The sequence below is a fragment of the Aotus nancymaae genome, unplaced genomic scaffold, assembly GCF_030222135.1.
Source record: "Aotus nancymaae isolate 86718 unplaced genomic scaffold, 86718_ANA_hifiasm-v0.15.2.pri h1tg000089l, whole genome shotgun sequence".
Classification (NCBI taxonomy): Eukaryota; Metazoa; Chordata; class Mammalia; order Primates; family Aotidae; genus Aotus; species Aotus nancymaae.
Window position 1 is genome coordinate 18830956 of NW_026988504.1, and position 24998 is coordinate 18855953.

The 24998-nt window shown below is 42.3% G+C and overlaps 1 protein-coding gene and 1 non-coding gene across 3 annotated transcripts in view; one reads left to right on the plus strand and one right to left on the minus strand.

The window, feature by feature from the left end:
* Nucleotides 1-24998, minus strand: part of DCAF7 (DDB1 and CUL4 associated factor 7) — a 41754-nt gene that overhangs the window by 10411 nt on the left and 6345 nt on the right. For both annotated transcript variants that reach the window (XR_010339810.1, XM_064369391.1), the window contains exons 2-5: nt 5144-5302; nt 4326-4437; nt 3790-3908; nt 31-240 (exon numbers count right to left, since the gene is read on the minus strand). Coding sequence is in view for 1 of the 2 variants with exons in the window: in XM_064369391.1 (XP_064225461.1) it covers nt 31-240; nt 3790-3908; nt 4326-4437; nt 5144-5302 (600 nt within the window). In the remaining variant the exon portion in view is untranslated. The remainder of the gene's footprint in view (nt 1-30; nt 241-3789; nt 3909-4325; nt 4438-5143; nt 5303-24998) is intronic.
* On the plus strand, nt 10443-10545 carry LOC135271780 (U6 spliceosomal RNA). Its single transcript, XR_010339906.1, has one exon. It is a non-coding gene; the product is annotated as a U6 spliceosomal RNA (small nuclear RNA).

The window sequence follows — 24998 nt, forward strand, 5'->3', positions numbered from 1 at the left end:
GGCCCATGGTAGTCTGAGGGGAGTGCTCACCTCCATTCCATCCATGGCCATGGTGGCCAGGTAGTTAGGGTCCTGCTTGTTCCAGCAGAGGCGAAGCAGTGGGTGATGCTGCGGGTCTTCGTAAATGATGGTGCTGTGTTCTAGATGGCGGAGGTCAAACATCCGCACAGAGCCATCAGCACCCACAGAGGCAAACATGTCCCTGCCACCCCCGGCCCGGCTAAACGCAATATCATAGACCTGTTGGTGAACAAGAAGCTCTGGTCAGATTCAGATCCATTAACTCTCCTTCCTATAGGAGAAAAATCTGCCATGTCCAGGTCACCTAAACCTCGCTCCTGACAGAGAAGCAGGTAAATGAAGCCCAAACAGTGTTTGTGAGTACTAAAACCTGAGAGCTCTAATATCAGTGGTTTCCCAAAGATGAAAGATCATTCTGCTATAGAAATTGGCTGACTTCTTCCCACATTCCTGCTTTCCAAGTCTTCTTCCTCCAACCCCTGTGATAAAACAAAAGACACATACCCTGCTGACCAATAGAGCAGTGGCTATCTTCTGCCACATTAAAATAATGAGACATTTATTTCCTGGGCCTTGGTGGCTTTCACTTGTGCACAATGAGAGGCAGGTCTACGAGCACATTGAGGCCTAGATCATCAATCACAGAGGTGACAGCAACCCTCCTGTGGCCACTTAATAGCAGTCAGACTGATTCTACTGTGAAACCTGGACCTGAGACTCATTTGCAAGAAAGACGTAACAGAAATTTTGAGTCACGGGAGGCCCAGATGTTCCTGTATTCACAAATAGGTTTAGTAGCACCCTCTTGTCCTAGGATATGTTGTTTCTTCTCGTAGTTGGTTTGTGGTCGTAAGTGAATCAATTTAAGTTTTGAATCAGTTTTCTGCATTTATTATTTGCTGCAAACATTGCAAATCACTAATGTCTATAGGGAAACAGAGGCAGAAAGCAATGGAGAGCTTCAGAGAAACAGAGGATGAAGGCCGGGCGCAGTGGCTCACACCTGTAATCCCTGTACTTTGGGAGGCTGAGGTGGGTGGATCACGAGGTCAAGAGATCGAGATCATCTTGGATAAAATGGTGAAACCCCATCTCTACTAAAAATACAAAAAAATTAGCTGGGCCAGTAGCCGGCACCTGTAATCCCAGCTACTCGGGAGGCTGAGGCACAATTGTTTGAACCCAGGAGGCAGAGGTTGCAGTGAGCCAAGATCAATCGCGCCACTGCACTCCAGCCTGGGACAGAGAGAGACTCCATCTCAAAAAAAAAAAAAAAAAAAAGAGAGAGAGTGGATGAAGAGAGCCAGAGCCAGAGCCAGACAAGTAGAGAAAGTAGAGAGAGAAACAGAAACAGACAAACTAATGGCAAACAAAACTCATCTTTTGGGGATAATGACAGCTGACTTCTGGGGAGACATGAGTAGAATTTCTCACTAAATACTGCAGCTCCAGTGTTGAGGTTCTGCCTACTGAGCAACACTGCCAAATAAGCATCTATTGCTATTTAACCTCATGAATTCCTTTTTTTCTGGCTATAAAGGAATTATGCTTCTCTTTCTATGGCAGGAAGTAGAAGTGGTTCAGAAGGGACTGGGCCAGTCATCAACAAGGAGGCACCCAGGTACAGCTGCTTTAAGGCAGAGGCGTGTTTATCAATATGTATACCCCCCAATGCCAGCTCTTGATAACCCTCAGGGACAGAGATGCCACAGGTGCCATGGACAATGTGGCTGAGTATGTAATGCTCGCTTGGCTCTAAGTGACTGCCCCTTCAGTGCTCCACCAGCATGGTTCATTGGGAGCCAAGGGACGGTGACAACACCCAAGTACACTAAACCCTCTTCTACACTGATCTCCCAGGTAGCAATGAGAGTCTCCGAAACAAGTCTTCTCCTAGAGAAAGGTGGACTGAGAACAATCAAAGGTGCTAAGAAGGTGCAATTACTGTTTCTCTAGAGCCATCATTCTTTCTCAGGTTCATTACTTTAAGACGAGGCTGCTGGTCCAGGCCTGCCTGCTGTCAAGATCCATTCCTGGCCTTTCTCCCTGCTCTTCTCTCTGCCACAAGAGAACTGATTCTTACAGCCTGTGTTTGGCAGGATCTCAGATCTGCTGGCTGCTTGTGGCTGGTTCAGCCATGGGAGGCTTTGGTGGGAAGCTGGATGGTGGGAGACAGGGAGAAGCTAAAGTATTTCTCCTCCCCTCTCTCTGTTCCTAGAAGCGTCTCTGTCAGGTAAACCCAGCCCCTGGGCTCCAGGAACCCTGCCTCCTCCCGTGGTCCCTCCAGCCTACAGGCAGCGGCAGTTTCCTGCTGCTCCCATTCTACGGGTGATCTCATTGCTACCTATGTGGCTTCTCAACCTTACCATCTTCTGTATAAGGAGCCCCCGGATTAAATCCTACAGTTGAAATACTTAAGAGTAATTCAATTCCCATTTTATCGGTTGGACCTAACAGACAACAGCAGGCTAAATTATCATATAACTAAAATGTAGCAGCTTGTTCAACCTGATGCCAAGAGGGTTTCTAGAAGTTCCTTACTGGTCCTCTCTGCGGGACAAACTCTTCATCTGACCCCTAGTTTAGCAGCAGTCAAGTCTAGAAGTCTTGTAACAGAGCTAACCCTTAGGAGTATAGAAAGCCAAAGATAATCCCTTACTAAGAATGATAACCCGGGTCACATCTTCCTACACTGTTGACAACCTCAAGTTTCTGATCTAAGGTTAAGACATTCTTTTTTATCTGTATAGATATCAATACCCCCAGCTGTGTAAGGTAGGGTAGAAAAGAAAAGGAAACACTACCCACAGGAGTTCAGAGTACCGGGAGCACACAATGGCTCTAGGAGGAAAAGATTTATGGGCATTTTCCAAAATCACTGAGAAGAATGCTTTGATTAAAATGCAGTCGGCCGGGTGCAGTGGCTAACGCCGTAATCTCAGCACTTTGGGAGGCCAAGGCAGGTGGATCCCCTAAGGTTGGGAGTTTGAGACCATCCTGGCCAACATGGTGAAGCCCCGTCTCTACTAAAAATGCAAAAATTAGCCAGGCATGGTGGCAGGCACCTGTAATCCCAGCTACTTGGGAGGCTGAGGCAAGAGAATCGATTGAGCCCAGGAGGTGGAGGTTGTAGTGAGCAGAGATTGTACCACTGCACTCCAGCCTGGGTGACAAGAGCAAAACTCCATCTCAAAAAAAAAAAAAAAAAAAAAATACAATCACAAATAGCTCTCCTCAGTTTTCCCAATAAACACAGAAACATCACCATCAAAGTAAAATATATTCCATTGCCAACAGTAATAAAAGTATAAAGATTAAGTGAACATACTAGAACTTCATAAAATATTTATAGAGAAAAATGGATAATTAGGTTTGTCTCTCAGAAAATTTTTTCTCTTCCTGTCTCCCTTCCTTTCTCCCCAAATCTAATCTGTTTCAAGGTAAGTATTACCCTAAGGTTATTTTTTAATCATATCAGTTCCCAATTCCTCTATAAGAGACTTCATTATTTTAAAAAAGCAATCTCTGGCATGAAAAGAACCATGACAGACCTTAGAATAAGTCATTTACATTAGCCAAAAAAAGCATTATTTTACAATAGTGTTGTTTTCCCATTTTTGACACATTACTATTGTCAATTTAGACAAGAAGATGTTATGTTACAATTTTCTACATAAAGTGCAGAACAATGAGAGAACAATCTGACCTCTTCCTGTGCTGAAGGCACAGGAAGCATTTGAGGAAAGACAAATGGAAAAGCATCATTACCTCTTTGTCATGGGCGATCAGTTGGGTCTTCACGTGGCCAGACACAAGATTCACTCGCCCTAACACCTGCCCTGTCTCCAGCCCCCAGATGGTGCATGTCGTATCAATGCTTGAGGTACCTGCGAACAACCAGTGCGAGTCAGGGCTGAGGGGAGCAAGGTTCTCGGGCAAGCTTCCCTCTTGTGTCTACTCATCGCTAGGCCCAGAAAGCAACATACCATAAAGACTACAGAATACAACATGGGGGGTACCGGCAGAGTCACAGACAGAGTCAGATACTCAATCCTCACTGTAGGATCTTAGATTTTAAGTGAGAATTCAATCCTCACCATAGGACCTTAGATTCTAAGTGGAGAGAAAGAGCTACACACATGGAAAGCTTGCCCACATGGAAGGAATTAATAAATAACCACATTCTACACCAAGCCTACTTCCCATTTGGCCTTGTTCTAGGATGATACTCGGCCCAGTGTGACATCTGAGAAAATGTATTTTGGCTTCTTCCAGCTGAAATATATACTCCCTAATTCTCTTACCTAAAAGATAAGGATCCACCTCATTCCAGTCAAAGGAGGTCAGGGGAGCACAGAAATCAGAGTTCTTATTATTGTTTAGCAAACACTCCAGCCTGGTCTCTGTTTCACCAACCTGAAGGAACAACAATTTTTTTTTTAATTAGCCAGTCTTATCCTCATAAAAAGTCTTTTTAAAAATACCTGTTTAGAGAATATCTTAACAAACATACAACATGAGGGAAAACATTTTTATCAAAAACAGTAACAAACCCAGGACTCCCTGAATGCTACTTTTCCTCATACTTTCTCCTCTGCTCAGCTTTGTTTTCTACATTTTCATCCCTACATCTTCCTAGGGGAGAGGTCTTCTCACCTTGCCCAACCTGGAATCTCTGCACACGTGGACTAAGGCCACACTCATGCTACAGAGGACGCTGCTGCTGCTGAGCTCAACTGAGGGCGGAGGGAATCCTCCAAGATCAGCTCACACTCTTCATCAGAATCAATGCCCTGGTATCTATTTAATTTACTCAAAAACATCTTGGCTGCAAACAGAATATGAGTTTCCAAGTATTCCCACCTCCACTGAAGGCTGTCATCGTCACATTGGGTTGACTGAGCTGACTGCAGTCAGCAGCCAGACTTCATGGACTCTTGACTTGATTTACTAGAAAATCTGCTGAGCCAAACAAGGTCAGTCCATTCAGGCTTTGCTTGTTTCTCCCGTGCAGCAATGACACTCGATGCCTCCAACCCCTGTCTGTTCTGTGACTCCTCACTGCTAACAGCTGAGGCTGAGAAAGCCCACTTGCCTGGCTGCTAATAAAGCATCCGCTTACCCTCCACACACGGAGATAGTCGCCGCTTGTTGCGAGTAGGTCTGGATAGACGCCTTTTGTGTCAGGGATCCACATGAGCTTTGTGGTGGGGTACGGGTGGTCAAAGGTGTTTCTGCAAATAAACTCTGAACTCTCCTCATCTAAACCAACAAGCTGAACCTGTAACATGCCAAAGTTGAGACATATGAGCATTTGTGAGCAGTAGAGCAAATACATTAAATCCCTGGTAAGTGACTGTCTTTTTTTTTTTTTTTTTTTTTTTTTTTAAGAAAAGGTCTTGCTCTGTTGCCCAGGCTGGAGTGCAGTGGTGCGACCACAGCTCAATGCCGCCTCCATCTCCCAGACTCAAGTGATCCTTCCACTCCACCTCAGCCTCTGAAGTAGCTGGGATTAGAGGCATGCACCACCATGCACAGCTAATTTTGTTCATGTTTTGTAGAGACAAGGTCTCACATGTTGCCCAGGCTGGTCTCGAACTCCTGAGCTCAAGTGATCCTCTCGCCTCAGCCTCCCAAAGTGCTGGGATTACAGACATGAGCCACCACGCCTGGCCAGTGACACGAGTCTTGACACTGTACTACACTAAACTGCAGAATCAAAAACGATTGCCCTGAGAGGGCATCTAGTCCAACCATCCCCTGGCAGACAAGGACATCCAGACTCAAAGGGGTGGTTACACTCAACACTACAAAGCCAGTAGGAGACAGAGACAAGATTTGTTTACAGGTTTTCTGACTCAAATCCTGCATTCTTGACTCCAACTACGTAAGTGCACTATCTGCCAAGCCAAGTACACCTTTCCCTGAAACCCCTGAGGTCTTTGAAAATGAGTAGGGGTGGTTTTGGCTGCCGCAATGACTGAAGTGCTGAGGACATTTGGTGCTCAGGGGCCAGAAATATGAAACACCCCATGCAATTTCATTAAACAAACTAATGAATGCTCACTTAAAAGTCCAATGGTACACAACCCTCACCAACCCCAAACTCAACACTGGCTCATTATGTTTACACATAAAGGTATGTTGAATGACCGTTCAAGAGCCCAAACCACTGTGACAGAAAAAAAAGTGGGCACCATTGATGAGAAAGTCCCACCTAGTTCTGATCACTTTTTCTTACAGTCAATTTTAGCCCACCATTAACTTCCAGTCTTTGCTGTCAAACTCAACCTGGCTCAAAGGGAAATGACACTAACTGTATATTTGCTTATGAACTTCCAACAGGAAGATGGAATGGTGGGGATATTTGGTAAAGATCTGCAATAAGGGGAAAAGCACTAACCAGGCAACACAAAATAGAATTCCTTCTACTCATCTTTCTGACCTAACTCAATCTTAGACACCAGTGTCTTCCAGACTTCCCCCCACCCCACCCAAACAAAGTTAGGTATAGCTGCATACAATGAAACCCATGCAAGTGTACAGTTAGGTGAGTTTTGGCAAATGTACAATTGCATAACCCCCACAGTAAGATATAAAACATTTCCATTAACTCAAAAAGTTCTCCTTGGCGCCTCTGTAGTCAACCCTTTATACCTACCCCAAGTAGCCACTGATCTATGGTTTTGTCTCTCTATATCACATAAATAGAATCAGATGGTCTTGAGTCTTCACTCAGTACACTGCTCTTAAGATTCATCCATGTTCTTGTGTTTATCAGTAGTTGCTTCTTTTCTTACTGTCGAATAATATTGCATTATTTGCAATGTGTCACTCTATAATTTTGGTTTTGTTTTTGAGACAGGGTCTCGCTCTGTTGCACAGGCTGGAGTGCAGTGGCGCAATCATGGTTCACTGCAGGCTCAACAGCCTGGGCTTAAGCAATCCTCCAGCTTTAACTTCCTAAGTAGCTGGGCTCACAGGCATGTGCCACCACACCCAGCTAATTTCTAAATTTTTTGTAGAGATGGGGTCTCCTTATGTTGCCCAGGCTGGTCTCAAACTTCTGAACTCAAGCGATCCTCCTAGCTTGGCTTCCTAAAGCGCTAGGATTACAGATGTGAGCCACCATGCAAGGCCAATTTTTTATGTCCTAGTTAAGAAATTTTTGCCTAATCCCGGTCCCAAATATTTTTTCCTATATTTTCTTTCAAAAGTTTTCTAGTTTTAGGCTTCATATTTAGGTCTCAAGTCATTTCAAGTTAAATTTTTATATGGTATAAGATACGAATCAAGGTTTACTTTTTTTTTGTTTTGTTTTGAGATGGAGTTTCGCTCTTGCTGCCCAGGCTGGAGTGCAATGGCATGATCTTGGCTCACTGCAACCTCTACCTCCTGGGTTCAAGCAATTCTCCTACCTCAGCCTCCTCAGCTGGGACTACAAGCATGTGTGACTGTGCCAGCTAATTTTTTTTTCTATTTTTAGTAGAAACGGGGTTTCACCATTTTGGCCAGTATGGTCTCGAACTCCTGACCTCAGGTGATAAACTCACCTCAGCCTCCCAAAGTGCTAGAATTACAGGTGTGAGCCACTGACCCCGACCAAAGTCTGCTTTTTTGCATATGAAGGTCTGACTGTCCCAGCATCATTAGTTGAGAAGACATTCTTTCTCCTATGAATTACTTTGACCCCTTTATTGAAAATCAGCTGACCATGTGTTTATTCATCTATTTCTGGACTTTATTCTGTTACATTATCTATCTGCCTACCTGTTTGCCAGTAGGCAAACTGTCTTGACTGTAGTAGATTTCTAGTAAGTTCTAAAATCAGATAGTGAGTTCTTCAACTTCGTTCTTCTTTTTCAAAATTATTTTGCTATTCTATACTTTTGCTTTTCCATGTACCTTATACCATCAGCTTGTCAAATTTTACAAAAAGCCTGCTAAGATTCTGATTGGGATTGTGTTGAATCTATAGATCAGTTTGGGGAGAACTAACATCTTACAATAATAAGTCTTCCAATCCATAAACAAAGCACATTTCTCCATTAATTTAGGCTTTTTTTTTTTTTTTGAGATAGTGTCTTTCTCTAGCACCCGCATTTGAGTGCAGTGGCGTGATGTTAGCTCACTGCAACCTCTGCCTCCCAGGTTCAAGTGACTCTCACGCCTCTGCTGGGACTACAGGTGTGCGCCACCATGCCCAGGTAATTTTTGTATTTTTAGTAGAGATGGTGTTTTGCCATTTTGGCCAGGCTAGTCTCTAACTCCTGGCCTCAAGTGATCTGCCTGTCTTGACCTCCCAGGGTGCTGGGATTACAAGCGTGAATCACTGCACCCGGCTGCCTTAATTTCTTTCAGCAATATTTTAAAGTTTTCAGTGTACTTCTTATGATTCTTTCATTAATTTTATTTATTTTTTCTTTTGCTGATACTGAGTCTTGCTCTGTCACCTCAGCTGGAGTGCAGTGGCGTAATCTCCGCTTACTGCAACCTCCGTCTCCCAGGTTTAAGCAATTCTCCTGCCTCAGCCTCCCATATAGCTGGAATTACAGGCATGTGCTACCACACCTAGCTATTTTTTTTTTTTTTTTTTTTTTTTGTATTTTTTAGTTGAGACAAGGTTCCACTATGTTGGCCAGGCTGGTCTCAAACTCCTGACCTCAAGTGATCTGCCCACTTCAGCCTCCCAAAGTGCTGGGATTGCTGGCATGAGCCACTGCACCTGGCCCATTAACTTTATTTCTACTTAAGTTTTATGCTATTATAAATGAAATTGTGTTTTATTTATTTTTAAGACAGGGTCTTGCTCTGTCACTCGGTGTGGAGTATAGTGGCTCGATCATAGCTCACTACAGCCTTGACTGACCTCCTAGGCTCAAGTGATCCTCCCACCTCAGCCTCCCAAGTAGCTGGGACTGCAGATGCAAACCACCGTACCCAGCTAATTTTTGTATTTTTTTGTAGAGACAGGGTTTTGCCATATTGCCCAGGCTGGTCTTGAACTCCTGGGCTCTAGTGATCCATCCACCGTGGCCTCCCAGTATGTTGGAATTACACATATGAGCTACTGTGCTTGACCATGGCACTGTTTTAAATTCTATTTCCAATTGTTCATTGCCATTGTATACAGAAATACAATTGATTTTTGTACATCTATCTTGTCTTCTATAACTTTGCTATATTAGTTATTACTTTTAGTAGCTTTTTTGTAGATTCCTAAGGTGTTTTCTATGTATATTCATATGTCTTGTCACCCATGTTTAACTCTTAAAAATGATGACTAAGTCTAAATATTCATTTTATGGGGCACCCACAGACTTTCAACAACCATATGATTGTTAGGGGAGATAATGTATGAAGATGTAAAGGGAGACAAAACCCAGTGCTCTAAAACACTTAAGACAGCAATGCAAGTAATGTCACAAGGTAACACATGATTGGGTGCTTATTGATAATAATAACAACTGAGAACAAAGAGCAGTAATTCAAACTGGGCACCTGAGGAAAAGTGGAGTTAGCATCTGAGCAGAGTTTTCAAAAAAGAATAGGAAGGATCTGGATAGGCAAATAGGAATGGGAGGGGCATCCCAGGTATGTGGAACAGAAGGGGCAAAGTACAAAGGCGGCAAAACTAAATGACCTATTTGGTAGCAGCAAGCAGGCCTGTTTGAGAGAGCCACGTGGGAGCACAGTGGAGATGCAGTTGAAAACTGTGCTGAGGGTAGGCTGGAAAGCCCCAGAAGCAACCATGGGCTTAGCTCCATAAAGGTGTCTGAGAAGACAGTGGTATGATTACAAGGCCTCTGAGGATAACACATCTGGTAATATGGGCAGGACAGACTGGATCAAGGAGGCAGCTGGAGGCAGGGAGCCCAGAGGGTAATAGGGGAAAGATGAGGGTCTATGGTGACTGATAGTGAGAATGGCAAGGGATAACCAGGGATGGCTGCCAAGAGGGACTGTGACCAAATGCACAGTTCTTACATGAAACTAAAAAGTTAACATCCAGAGCTTTGCAGAATTTTTTTTTTTTTGGAGAAGGATTTTCACTTATCACTCAGGCTGGAGTGCAGTATCGCGATCTCTGCTCACTGCAATCTCCAACTCCCAGGTTCAAGCGATTCTCCTGCCCCAGCTTCCCAAGTAGCTGGGATTACAGGCAGGTGCCACTGCACCTGGCTGTTCTTTTTTTTTTTGTATTTTTAGTAGAGATGGGTTTCACCATGTCGGTCAAACTGGCCTCAAACTGCTGACCTCAGTGATCCACCTGCCTTGGCCTCCCAAAGTGCTGTGATCACAGGCATAAGCCACCATACCCGGCAAGAAAATATTATATAAAGAAGGAAGATTCTAAATGAAACATGGAATAGTTGGTATCAGCCTTTGTGGAGAAGAAAGGGAAAAAAACTCAGATGAGAGTGCTTATTTCAACAGCACACACACTCAAATTGGAACTATATAGAGGTTAGCATGGCTCCTGCAAAAGGATGACATGGAATTTGTAAAGCATTCTGTATTTTTACAAAGGATAAATGCTTGAGGCCATGGATACCCAATTTTCCAAGTTGTGATTATTATGTATTGCATGCCTATACCAAAATAGATACACCTATTATGTACTCACAAAATTTTTTTTAAAAAAACATGAAAGGCTAAATTCTTGGGCTCATTGGGCAGAATATAGAATAAGCCTCCAAGGCTGGGCATGGTAGTTCACTCCTGTAGTCTCAGCACTTTGGGAGGCTGAAGCAGGAGGATCACTTGAGCCCAGGAGTTTGAGTCCAGCCTAGGTAACATGGTGAAACCCCATCTCTACAAAAATTAGCTGGGTGTGGTAGCGCATGCCTGTAGTCCCAGCTAATTGGGAGGCTGAGGTGGGAGGATGGTTTGAGCTTAGGAGCTAGAGGTTACAGTGAGTTGAGATCATGCCACCACACTGCAGCCTGGGTGATAGAGTGAGGCCTTGTCTCAAAAAAAAAAAAGGCGGGGAAAGGATAAGCCTCTGATGTAGATTACGAGCCAGATATTTCATTTATATATTCATTCAAGAAATATTTAGTCAACAGCTACTAGGAGTCAGGCACTGTTTTAATTGCTGTGGATATACCAGGGAGCACGAAGTCCCAAATCCCTCTCTAATCTTGCAGATGACACTATGAAGTTAACCTGGAAGAGAAAATGCCTTTCAAGTCATCAGCGATTTCCTCCCAGACTTCAAATATTGGATCTTGTGAGCATTTGCCACTTAGGATCCTCTTAGCCTGACAAGGCTTTCCACCACCTGGTCCTAACTTACCTTATACCTTCATTTATCTAGTCACTGTTTCCCATCACTTTCCTTACACTTCCCTGTGTACCTGTAAAGTCCTCATGCCTCCTTTCCATTGACCCAAATCTTGCCCAATGTTAATACAGCACAGTGGTATCAGGCTTCTAGGGCTCCCTACTTACCACCTGCTAACTGTAAGACTTTGGACATGCTACTTAACTCTGCTAATCTTATTTCCCAGTCTGTAAAGTGAGGATATTCACAGTACCTACCTCGAGCTGTATGTAACAACTCTATGTAGAACTGTCTTACTCAATATACTCAACAGTGCCTGACTCCTAGTAGCTGTCCATTAAATACTTCTTACATGAATATATAAATGAAATATCTGGCTCACAATCTACATCAGAGGCTTATTCTTTTTTTTTTTTGAGACAAAGCCTCACTCTGTCACCCAGGATGCAATGTGGTGGCGTAATCTTGGCTCACTGTAAACTCTACCTCCTAGGCTCAAAATTTAATATTATGACATTTCACCTCCTTCATAAAGCATTTATAGTCTTCCTGGTCCAGTGCTCTTTCTTTCAGTGCTTATCTATCTCTACCATCTATTTGGTGACTAATCCCATAGTGCCTCATGAAAGACTGACATTACTGTCTTATGCTATTTCACTTAGTAAATGCCTTAAATATAGGCCTGTGTCTTACTTCTGCTTGTACTGCCTACAGCAATGGTTTTCCAACTTAGCTATCAGACTTGCCTGAAGTGGTTTACATTCCTAGGCCTTCAACTCCAGCCTAAGGGTCCAATTGATTAAGTGTCAAGTGGGGCCTAGGACTCTCTATTCTTAGGAATTCAACATCCCTGGTGATATCATTTCAGCAAAGTTTGACAATCTCTGCACAACAGTACCTAACCTAGGAGAGAAGTCAGGAAACAGCTGAGATTCAATCTTTCCTTGAGCTTCCCAATGCTTTCAGAAGAGGTAATGACTGAAATTTTTTTTCTTTTTCTTTTATTTTTCATTTATTGATGACTTAAATTTTTAATTTGAATTCAAGAACAAAGCCATCCTCATTGTTCAGAAAGGGCTCATGAAATTTAAAAGTCCTGAAGTAATTTTTAAAAATGATTTTCCCCAATTATTAAAACTTTTTCATTATAAAAAATACTGCCCCCCCCACACAAATTAAAATCCCACCACATAAAGATAACCATCCATTTTCCTTTTCCCCCTGGTTCTTTATAGTTTTTAAGTATTTTTAAGCATTACAGAAGCAATATATACTAACTGTAAATAATTAAGGTACTATGTATAGAGAATTAAAAGCACAAATCCCTCTTTCCATGCCGCCCATCCCTCTACTCCAGTAATTGCCGTACGGCTCTATGAAGTATTTCCAGATCTTTCCTACAGATTTACAGATACGAATTTTCTTTACATAAATGTAATTATACTATTCTGCAACTTGCTTCCTTTATACAATATATTAATTTTTTTTCTTTTTCTCTCTCTCTTTTTTTTTTTTTTGAGACGGAGTTTCGCTCTTGTTATCCAGGCTTGAGTGCAATGGCATGATCTCGGCTCACTGCAACCTCCGCCTCCTGGGTTCAAGCAATTCTCCTGCCTCAGCCTTCCAAGTAGCTAGGATTACAGGCACCTGCTACCATGCCCAGATAATTTTTGTATTTTTAGTAAAGATGGGGTTTCACCATGTTGGCCAGGCTGGTCTTGAACTTCTGACCTCAAGTGATCCACCAGCCTTGCCCTCCCAAAGTGCTGGGATTACAGGCATGAACCATCACACCTGGCAATCTTCTTGCTTTTCAAAAATTTAAAAAAAATTTTTCCAATCACATCCTGCCTAGCAATTTTCTTTTTCATGCTGGGGCCAATACAAATAAATCTGTCTCATTGTCACAACAGTACAGCATTCCACAGGACAGCCAAATTATAATTTATTCAACCCAAGACAGTTAGACTTCTTCCCATTTTCATTATGAAAAACAATGCCATGCCTCATGAATATCCTAATCATGTTTTTATGCACTAGTAAGAAGTTATTTCTATAGAGCAGAGCAGTACTTTCCAAACTGCCTTCCAATTTACACACTTACCACCTAACTATGCAAATGCCTGTTTCCCTACACCCTCCCTCAGAAGAGGAGGCTTCCCTATCAAGAAAATATATGGGAGGACCTAGGAGGCAAAGAATATAATAAACATTTTTCCTATCTTTTTTTTTTTTTTTTTTAGATGGGGTCTCACTGTTGCCCAGGCTGTAGTGCAGTGGCACAATCTCAGCTCACTGCAAACTCCACCTCCCAGGTTCAAGAGATTCTTGTGCCTCAGCCTCCTGAGTAGCTGGGATTACAGTACATGCTACCACGTCTGGCTAATTTTTTCATATTTTGTAGACAGGGTTTTGCCGTGTTGGCCACGCTGGTCTCGAGCTCCTGAGCTCAAGCAATCTGCCTGCGTTGGCCTCCCAAAGTGCTGGGATTACAGGCGTGAGCCACCACGTCTTGCCTTTCCTATCATTTCTGTCAGCTATTAGGCTGATGTGAGCAACATCCTTGTAATAAATTATCCTCCCCCACAGCAATGTTTAACTCACTGCAGTACATACAGTTGACACAGCTGGTGCTTCCCAGTTTCTCTTAGGAGCAACGGAAGTACCTGGAAAAAGACATATAGGTCAGGTGCGGGGGCTCATGCCTGTAATCCTAGTACTTTGGGAGGCTGAGGCAGGCGGATGACCTGAGGTCAGGAGTTCAAGAGCAGCCTGGCCAACATAGCAAAAGCCCATCTCTACTAAAAACACAAAAATTAGTCAGGTGTGGTGGTGCACACCTGTAATCCCAGCTTCTCGGGAGGCTGAGGCAGGAGAATTGCTTGAAACCAGGAGGCAGAGTTTGCAGTGAGCCGATATCGCACCACTGTACTCCACTCTGGGCAATAGAGTGAGACTCCGTCTCAAAATAAACAAACAAAAAAACAAAACAACAATAAAAAAACCCAAAACAACAAAAAAAACACGACATCTAGATTATTTACAAATAAAAAGGTACACCTGTTATTCGGAGGTCAGATAGTATTGGCTCCTAAATATCTGTCCAAGATTTTAGACACCTTAGGAATAAAAAAAAAAAAAAAAAAAAACCCCAAAGTGTATACATGAAGTCATGACTGTGGATGGTACTTCCATGTGAGAGTGCACGGCCTGATGATCAGGCCTGGTTGTACTGCTGGAATTCTCAAGGCAGCTTTAAAACTATGCCTGCTTTGGTCCCCACCCTCTGAAGGTTCTGATTCACTAGGACTGGGCATGAGCTTTTTTTTTTCTCCTTAAAGTTCCACAGGTTATTCCAACATACCCTATACAGAAAGAGAACTGGGAGGCTAAGGTCAAATATGGGGACACCCTAGTGGACACCTTTGGGAGAATAATCTACCTAGGCCGAGACCCCATTCTCTGAGCAATCCACACCTACAAGATGACCCTTTTCTCTCCTAGATCAGTGCTTCTCAACCATGGCTCTATGTCAGAATCCTCTGGGGACTTAAACATATCCCAACAAATTGTGTTTAGCAACATCCCAGATCAGTGAAACCAGAATTTCTGGTAATGAAACACAGGCTTCAGTATCTGTTAAAGCTCCCAGTGATATCAACTCATAGCCAAGGCTGAGAATTGCTGTGCTAAATTCACAAAACTGGTTGAACTAGTGGGACATTTGAGCTAACTAATTCATTCCCAGGCATTTGGAATTGAGATCCAAAAGCTAACTAGTTTTAGCCTGGAAGGGGAAAGGCAGACAAGGGCCACAGAAGCAGCGTGCATGGAACTGCAGGGAAAGCTGGCATACATAGCGAGTGAGAATGACAAGCATGCAAGAAAAGAGGCACAAAAGAGACATGTAATGTGAGGCGGGACAGGGTGTGAGACAACAGCTTTCCATTGGCCGGGTCCAGTCCCATGTGAGGCCTGAGGCTCAGTCTTGCCTTGGGAATTCTCCAACTCCCTTGAATGAATCCCTCCCTTTCCTTAAACTACCTTGAGTGGGTTTCTGTTTCTTGTGAGCAACAACGTTAAATCAAGCAAATAACAAAAACAGAGACTGTTTCTGTTATGATAGAGATCAACTGAGCTAGCTTTCACATATTTCAGCGTAAAATATAAAGTGCCTGAGTTTAATGTTAGGTTGGTGCAAAGGCAATTGTGTTTTCTGCCATTATAAGTGATGGCCAAAATCCAAATTACTTTTGCACTAACCTAATATAACTGATAACCAAAGCAAAGACTAAGAACTTTCTACATACTGGTTGGGCACGGTGGCTCGTGAGGTCAAGAGATTAAGACCATCCTGGCCAACATGGTGAAACCCCATCTCTACTAAAATACAAAAATTAGCTGGGTGTGGTGGCACACGACTGTAGTCCCAGCTACTCGGGAGGTTGAGGCAGGAGAATTGCTTGAACCCAAGAGGCAGAGGTTGCAATGAGCCAAGATTGCACCACTGCATTCCAACCTGGCGCCTGCCAACACAGTAAGACTCTGTCTCAAAAAAAAAAAACAAAAAAAAAACTTTCTACATACAATTCCCCCAAAGAAAATGCAAAGCTTCTCTGGAATACCTTATGGCATGCCCAACTCTACCATGTATCTTTCTTTTTTTATATGAGAGTGCCAATTTCTCCATACCTTTGAAAACAAGCAATCTTACATTTTTGCTAAACTGATGAAAAACGGTATTTCATCACTATCTTACTATTGAGGCTGAATATATTTGTTTTGTTTTGTTTTTATTTTTGAGAGTCTCACTCTCTCAGCCAGGCTGGAGTGCAGTGGTGTAATCTTGGCTCAGCAACCTCCACCTCCCGGGTTCAAGTGATTCTCCTGCTTCAGCCTCCTGAGTAGCTAGGATTATAGGCGCGCGACACCAGGCCCAGATAATTTTTGTATTTTTAGTAAAGACAGGGCTTTGGCTTTGCCATGTTGGTCAAGCTGGTTTCAAACTCCTGACCTCAAGTGATCCAGCTACCTAGGCCTCCCAAAGTGCTGAGATTACAGATGTCACTGCACCTAGCCAGAGGCTGAGTATATTTGTTCATTGACTACCTTTATTTCTAATAACAATAATCATCAATAACTGAGTGCTTATATGGACCAAGTATAAGCATTATTAGTGCTTTACACACATCACCTTATTTAATCCTCTCAACAGTGCCATAAAGTAGGTACTATTATTCTTTCCACTTTCAGTAAAGAATGAGTTAAATATCTTGCCCAAAATCACAAAGCTCCATTTTAAACACAGGTAGTCCCATCCCACAACCCAAGCTCTTCACCACTACATGGAATCACCAGCTTAGAACATTTGTCCAGTTTTTCTACTGGGTTGTGCATATCTCCTTTTTACTGATTTGTAAGGAGTCTTTCTCTCCCTCTTTTTTTTTTTTTTTTTTTTGAGATGGAGTTTCGCTCGTTGTCCAGTCTGGAGTGCAGTGGCGCAATCTTGGCTCACCACAACCTCTGCCTCCCAGCTTCAAGTGATTCTCCTGCCTCAGCATCCTGAGTAGCTGGGATTACAGGCGTGCATTACCATGTCCAGCTAATTTTTTTTTGTATTTTTAGTAGAGATGGGGTTTCTCCATGGTCTCCTGATTTCAGGTGATCTACCCACCTCGGCCTCCCAAAGTGTTGAGATTACAGGCATGAGGCACTGTGCCCGCCCTCTCTCTCTTTTTTTAAGAGATGGGATCTCTCACCCAGGCTGGAATGCAGTGGCATGATCATAGCTTACTGCAGCCTCTAATTACTGGCCTCAAGCGATCCTCCCACCTTGGTCCTTTCAAAGTGCTGAAAATTATAGGCGTGAGCCATTGAGCCCAACCCCCCACCTACATTTTTGACTGCACTGTTAAAAATTGTTAGCAGCACTCTCATTCTTTAAGTTCCTCATCCCCTAACACCACATTTCCGCCTATGCCCATAGCAAGGATGCATTTCTGCCCTGGTCCCCCATGGAGAGAATACTGAGCATGGGAGGTTATGCTCTTCTATCCCCACCATTCACTAGCTTCTCCGGTGAGGGAAGAATTGCTGAAGTGATTGGCTGAAGCTTGAGACAGGTACATGGGCCTGACTACGCTACAGTCAGACATGTCCCATGGCTCTCTGGCTCTGGCTTATCCTGCTCCTACATGGGGCTGGCCATCCTCCGCTCCAGCTTCTCTGAACCTACAACTGGCTAGGAGAGATCAAATTGGGTCCATCCTTGAGTTAGAGGTAGAAAAGCAGAACGTTTCGCTGAGGCTTCAGGGCCAAACTGCATTTTCCCCACTTAGTTTACCAGGGAGCAGCATCACATTAGTGGTTCTTGTTCAGTTATTAATAGAATGATGCTAGGTTTCCCCTTTGGCTGTTATTATTTGTATATAATTTCCTTGATAAGACTCCAATGGAAAAGGGGGTGAGTGCTAGAATTTAGACACCAGAGTTCTAACCTGAACCCCTTACCATTATATCCTCTAAGATTTTCTTGGCCAGATTTACAAGTTTTATCTATTTTGATGACATTTCAATTGGGTTTATTTTATTACATTCTTTTAATGTACTTTTAGAATGTAAGAGGATTATAAAGTGTATCACATTGTATAAAATCAAAACAAAGGCGTGTATAAATTACATATATAAAGTTAACAGCTTTCCCCTATGTCATCCCCAAGATATCACTTTATTAATTTGGTGTGTGTTGCTTCTACATTCTTCTATATGGTCAAACATATATACACATAAGTGTAAAGTTTTCCCTCAACTTTTAGAAAAATGAGATTCTAGAGCCAAGTCTATGAATGTTTATTTTTTTAATTAATTAATTTTTTTTTTGAGATGGAGTCTTGCTCTGTCACCAGGCTGGACTGCGGTGGCGTGATCTCAGCTCACTGCAACCTCGGCCTCCTGGGTTCAAGTGATTCTCCTGCCTCAGCCTCCCGAGTAGCTGAGACTACAGGCATGCACCATCATGCCCAGCTAATTTTTGGTATTTTTAGTAGAGACAGGGTTTCACCACGTTGGCCAGGATGGTCTTGATCACTTGACCTTGTGACCTACCTGCCTCAGCCTCCCAAAGTGCTGGGATTATAGGCATGAGCCACGACACTTGGCCATGAATGTTTATTAATTTGACAAAATAAGGGCGATATGTAGATCCAACTTATTCTTTTAATCTATGCACCAGGATCATCCCAGTGCCACACACTGTTTCACTTTCTTGTCACTGTTAATTTTTATTTTTTATTTTTTGAGACAGGGTATCATCACTCTGCCACCCAGGCTAAAGTACAGTGGTGTGATCTTGGCTCCCTGCAACCTTCGCCTCCTGGGCTCAAGGGATCCTCCCAGCCTCCCAAGTAGCTGGGACTAGAGGCATCCACCATGGTGCTTGGCTAAATTTCTGTATTTTTTTAAATGGAGATGGGCTTTCACCATGCTGCCCAGGCTGGTTTCAAACTCCTCAGCTCCAGGGACTACAGACATAAGCCACCATGCCCAGCCACCACTACTTATTTATATGCCCTTGTACGTATGTGTTTATGTACTGCTGTTTTTTTCTGGAGGCCAATGTCCTAACAGTGGGATTTCTGTATTAGTATGTGCATTTTAAATTTTAGTAGATGCCAACTTACTTTACAAATAGGCTGTAGCAATTCAGATTCTTACCAGCAGTGTGAAAAGGTGTTCATTTTCCCCTACTGTCAACAGTGCTAGAAGCAGTAACTTTTTATAAATTTGAAAGGGAAAGATACCACAATTCTCATTTCCCGTAACTACCTGTGAGGTTGAGCATTTTTCCTGTTTATGGATCACTTGCATTTCCTCTCCTATGAACTAGACAGATATACTCTTTGTCCATTGAGTATTAGCTACTATTGTCTGTCATGTTTTGAAAATATTTTCTCCTGGGCAGGGCTCAGTGGCTCATGCCTGTTATCCCACTATTTTGGGAAACCAAATGGGGAGGATCGCTTGAGCCCAGAAGTTCAAGACCAACCTGGGGAATACGGCGAGATCCTCTCTCTACAAAAAAATAAAAATAAAAATAACTAGTCAGGCAGGGTGGTGCGTGCCTGTAATACCAGCAACTTGAGCAACTGAGGTGGAAAATCTCTTGAGCCTGGAAGGTTGAGGCTGCAGTGAGTTGTGATTGTGCTACTGCGCTCCAGCCTGGCTGACAGGGCAAGACAGTGTCTCAAAAAAAATAAATAAATAAAAATAAGAAAAAGAAAAAGAAACTACTCTCCCCTGTCTTTTGACTTTGTCCATGGCATATCTTTCACAGAGAAATTTATTTGTTGTACTACAGAATCTGCCAATCTTTTCCTTAGTTGACTCTGGAATTTATTAATTAGTGTACCTGCCCACCCCCACTGTCTCAAGACAAATTTATTGGTCAATTTTCTGATATTGCTTGTGGACTTTCCTTTATAATTAGACATTTGATCTGGAATTCATTTTTATAATATGGATTAGGGGTTCTAAATTTTTCTGCTAGATGAACAATTGTGCCATACAATTAATTTTTTCCCAGTGAATTACAGTTCTATCTTATCACATATTTCACATTTATATATACTAAAGTTGTCTTTGAAATATTCTATTCAGTTCTACCTATCTCTCTGGCTATAATGAAATCAATTCCAGTATGTTTATTCTAATCTGGTAGGGTAAGTGTTCCTCTGTTTTTCAACATGTTCTTTTTCTCCTTAAGTTGTTATTTTTGGACATTGGTATACATTTCCTCTGAACACTCTGGAGACAGACAGTATTCCAGTTCTAGCCAGACTTTACCCATTATATGACTTTGGGCAAGCCACTCAGCATATATATGGGCTTCAGGTTCCTCAGCTTCCCATAAGTTTTGAGATGTAGTATTTCTTTTTCCAATCAGTTGATTAACTTAAAAAATTTTTTCTTAAAACACAATTTTTTATAAATTGGGTTAGTTTTAAAAGTGAATTTTCTGTTGAATGCAAAGCTCTATATACTTGTAACACATTGTTTATTTTCTTTTTTTGAGATGGGGTCTCACTCTGGCACCCAGCCTGAAGTGCAGTGGCTCGATCTAGGCTCACTGCAAGCCACAGCCTCCTGGGCTCAAGCGATCCTCCTGCCTCAGCCTCTTAAGTAGCTGAGAAGACAAGCAGATGCCACTACACCTGGCTAATTTTTTATATTTTGATAGAGGTGGGGTTTCACCATGTTGCCCAGGCTGATCTCAAACTCCAAGACTCAAGTGATCTGCCAGCCTCAGCTTCCCAAAGTGCTGGGATTACAGGTGTGAACAAACTGTAATTTTCTAATCCTCTATATCCTTTGTCTACTTCACTTAACAATTTCCAACATATGAACCAAATTCCTCCAACATTTAAAAAAAGTTTTTGCTTTCTATTTAAATGCTATATTATTAGACATGTAAAGACTTTATTCTCAGTGGGTTGTACTTATTTTTGAGATGGAATCTTGCTCTATCACCCAGGCAGTGGCGTAATCTCGACTCACTGCAACCTCCACCTCCCAGGTTCAAGCCATTCTCCTGTCTCAGCCTCCCAAGTAGTTGGATTACAGGCACACACCATCACACCTGGCTAATTTTTGTATTTCAAGTAGAGACAAGGTTTCACTGTGTTGGCCAGGCTGGTCTTGAACTCCTGACCTCAAGTGATCTGCCCGCCTTGGCCTCCCAAAGTGCTGGGATTACAGGTGTGAGCCACTGCACCCAGCCTGTAACTGAGATAACAGGAGTGAGCCACTGTGCCTGGCCTGTATGTTTAACAATGTAAAATATTTCCTTTTGTTTCAGTATTTTTGCCTTGAGTTTTACCTGATGTTAATATTATCACGCCTGACTTCTTCTCTATAAAAAGAACTGCTTCTTACTGTTACTATACGTCTAGTGCTTCTTCATTCCTTTTTGCTTATTCCTCTTTTTGAAGTTATACTAAGATTTAATTTTTATTGTTAACTTTTTTATTACTAACTTTTTTAATAGGCAATACATACACAAGGTCCAAATTCTGAAAGGCACAAAAGCAATTACAGTACAAATTAGGACCCCTACATCCCAGTTCCTTTCCCCAGAGAAATCAGTGTTATCAATTTCTTGTGTATCCCTTCCACACACAACCATATGTAGGTGTACATATGTATATGCATATGCCTTCTTTTTTTAAACACAGGTGATAGTTTACTCTTCTACATATTTTTTCCACTCAACATTTATTTTAAAATGTTCCATATCAGTACACAAAAAGCTAGCTCATTCTCTTAACAGTTGCATGGATGTAATATAATTTATTCAATAATTTCCTTAATATTTTCTTATTTTTCTCTTACAAATAATGCTAAAATGAACATCCTTGCACTTTAGTCATTTCAACTATGTGAGTATAGCTGCAGGATGTTACCCCTAGCAGAACTACCAGGTGGAAAATAATGCCAATTTAAATTTTGATAGCAACTGCACAATAAAGCTACACACATGTACACACACACACACACACACACACACACAGTGTATTACCAACATTTTTGATTCTCCCTAATCTAGCTGAAACTCCATTTTGTTTTTTTTCTTATGAGGTTCAGTTCGTCATATGTCCAAGAATCATTTACATACCCTTTCTGAAAACCGTTCATATCTGTTTCTCCTTTTCTACTGGGTGACTGGCCTCCTGGAGATTTGTAGATCTTTATACGCAGTTATTAAGTAACTTGTTCTTTGTCTAACACGTTACAACATGTATTTTTTCAGTTTGTCACTTATCTTTTGACTTTGCTGGGTTGGCTGGTTTTGTTACAGAGATTTTATTTTTATATAGTTTACTTCTACTTTTATAGCTTTCTCACACCAAGACTCTCCCATGTTTTATAGTTGTATGTTTACATTTTCCATTTATCTGGAATTATGATACAAGGTTTAAGGTGGAAATCCAATTTTTTTTTTCTGGTTTCAATACCAATTATTTAAATATATTTTTTCTTCATTTCATATCACCTTTAACACAGACTACATTACTTTTTGTATTCTGAGTTCACTTCAGGACTCTCTTCTATTTATGCATCAGGTCTTACAGTATCAAACGATCTTATTTATATCTTTGCATTATATGTTTTAGTATCTGGTGGGTGGTTCCCTACCTCCCTTATTAGTCTACCTTTTCAGAAGTTTTCTGACAATGTGCCCAAGTTTGTAAAATGTGTCTGTAGAAACAATCAGTTTGCCTGGTTTTAAAACATCATTATAAAAAATCTGGAGTATTTTTGGCCAGGAATGGTGGCTTATGCCTGTAATCCCAGCACTTTGGGTGGGGCAGGCTGGAGGGCTGTTTAAGGCCAGGAGCTCAAGGAGTCTGAGGTTGCAGTGAGCTACACTCACACCACTGCACTCTAGCTTGGGTGACAGAGTGAGACCCCGTCTCCAAAAAAAAAACAAAAACGAAAACAAAAACAAAACAAAACAAAACAAAAAGAACTGTGATATTTTAAACAGGGATAACATTAAGTTTAGGGACACTGACATCTTTAGGACACCAAGCTTTATTATCCAAGAAAAGAGAATACCTTTCCATTTTCCAAGTCTTGTTTTGTGTTCCCCACCATTATTATTTCTATATAAGCCTTACAGATGCCTAAGCATATGCCCAAGTATTTACAGCAGCCCAACCTGCAGTGGTTGTACATTCCTAGACATTGCTCCATGGCCTTCTGTCATCAAATGTAGCTAGCCTAATTTCTTTTCACCCTCTTAAAGACGACTTGATTATTTTGCCTGGGTGTCCAAATAATTCTTTCTTCATCCTTAAAACACAGAAATTTTCCCCGGAATGCCAGGCTCTGTGGCTCATGCCTGTAGTCCCAGCACTTTTGGAGGCTGAGGCTGGTGGACTGCTTGAGTCCACAGTTTGAGACCAGCCTGGGCAACATGGCAAAACCCTGCCTCTACAAGAAATACAAAAATTAACTGGGTATGGTGGTGTGCACCTGTAGTCCCAGCTACTCGGGAGGCAGAGGTGGGACAATCGATTAAGCCTAGGAGGTCAAGAGTGCAGTGAACTGGGATAATGCTTCTGCACCCAGCCTGGGCAACAGAGTGAGACACTGTCTCAAAACAAAACAACACAACACACAAAAAATAAAATAAAAGAAAAAAAGAAATTTTCCTAGGAAATGTTTCAGTGCCAACTGTTCTGTGCCAATTTTTCGTGACACACAATTTAAACTTATCACTTCAAAGCTTTATTTCTAAGTTCTTCTTTAACCATATATTTGAGTTTGTTTCATTTCTTTGGTCCTCTTCTTCAGGGACACCAATTATACTTAAGTCAGATCTCTTTTATATTTTGCATCTATTATATTCTAATCGTTTTCATTTTTCTTTTTTTTTGAGATGGAGTTTCGCTCTTGTTACCCAGGCTGGAGTGCAATGGCGCGATCTCGGCTCACCGCAACCTCCGCCTCCTGGGTTCAGGCAATTCTTCTGCCTCAGCCTCCTGAGTAGCTGGGATTACAGGCACGCGCCACCATGCCCAGCTAATTTTTTGTATTTTTAGTAGAGACGGGGTTTCACCATGTTGACCAGAAGGGTCTCGATCTCTTGACCTCGTGATCCACCTGCCTCGGCCTCCCAAAGTGCTGGGATTACAGGCGTGAGCCACCGCGCCTGGCTGATTTCATTTTTCAATCTGTCCTCCCTATCCTTTACTGTTTTCAGCACTGTGTGTTCATCTTTTTCTTTTCTTTCCTTCCTTCCCTCCCTCCCTCCCTCCTCCCCTTCCCATTCTCCCTACTCTCCCCTCCCTCCTTCCTTCCTTCCTTCTCATTTCAACGCCCAGGTTGGAGTGCAGTGGCACGATCTCAGCTCACTGCAACCTCCTCTTCCCAGTTTCGAGTCTCCTGCCTCAGTGTCCTGCATAGCCGTGATTACAGGAGTGAACCACTGTGCCCAGACTTTATTCTGTTTCCAATATGGCTTCTAATTCTGTGATAATTTTAGTTTTCTCTTCCACTACTTTCCTGTGCTCTGCCAGCTGATGTTACATTTTCTCTTTACCATGCCTTATTTTACCCAATCTCCTGTATCTCTGCTTGAAATTCTCCATTTATTTTCCATTTTCCCCCCATCCTTTTTTATAGTATCTTTTTATAGCTGCTGTGCTGATTCCATTTTTTTTTTTTCTTGGTTTTGAGATGGGGGTTTTGTTCTGTCACCCCAGCTAGAATGCAATGGCAAGATCTTGGTTCACTGTAGCCTCAATCTCCTGGGCTCAAGAGATCCTTCCATCTCAGCCTCCTGAGTAGCTGGGACTAGGTGCATGCCATCACACCTGGCTAATTTTTTTTTTTTTTTTGAAACGGAGTCTTGCTCTGTTGCCCAGGCTGAAGTGCAATGACACAATTTCAGCTCACTGCAACCTCTGCCTCCCAGGTTCAAACTATTCTCCTGTCTCAGCTTCCCGAGTAGCTGGGGTTACAGGTGCTTGCCACCATGCCAAGCTAATTTTTATATTTTTAATAGAGATGGGGTTTCACCATGGTGATTAGGCTGGTCTTGAACTTCTTACCTCAAGTGAGCTGCATGCCTTGTCCTCCTAAAATGCTGGGATTACAGGCATGAGCCACTGCACCTAGCCAATTTTTG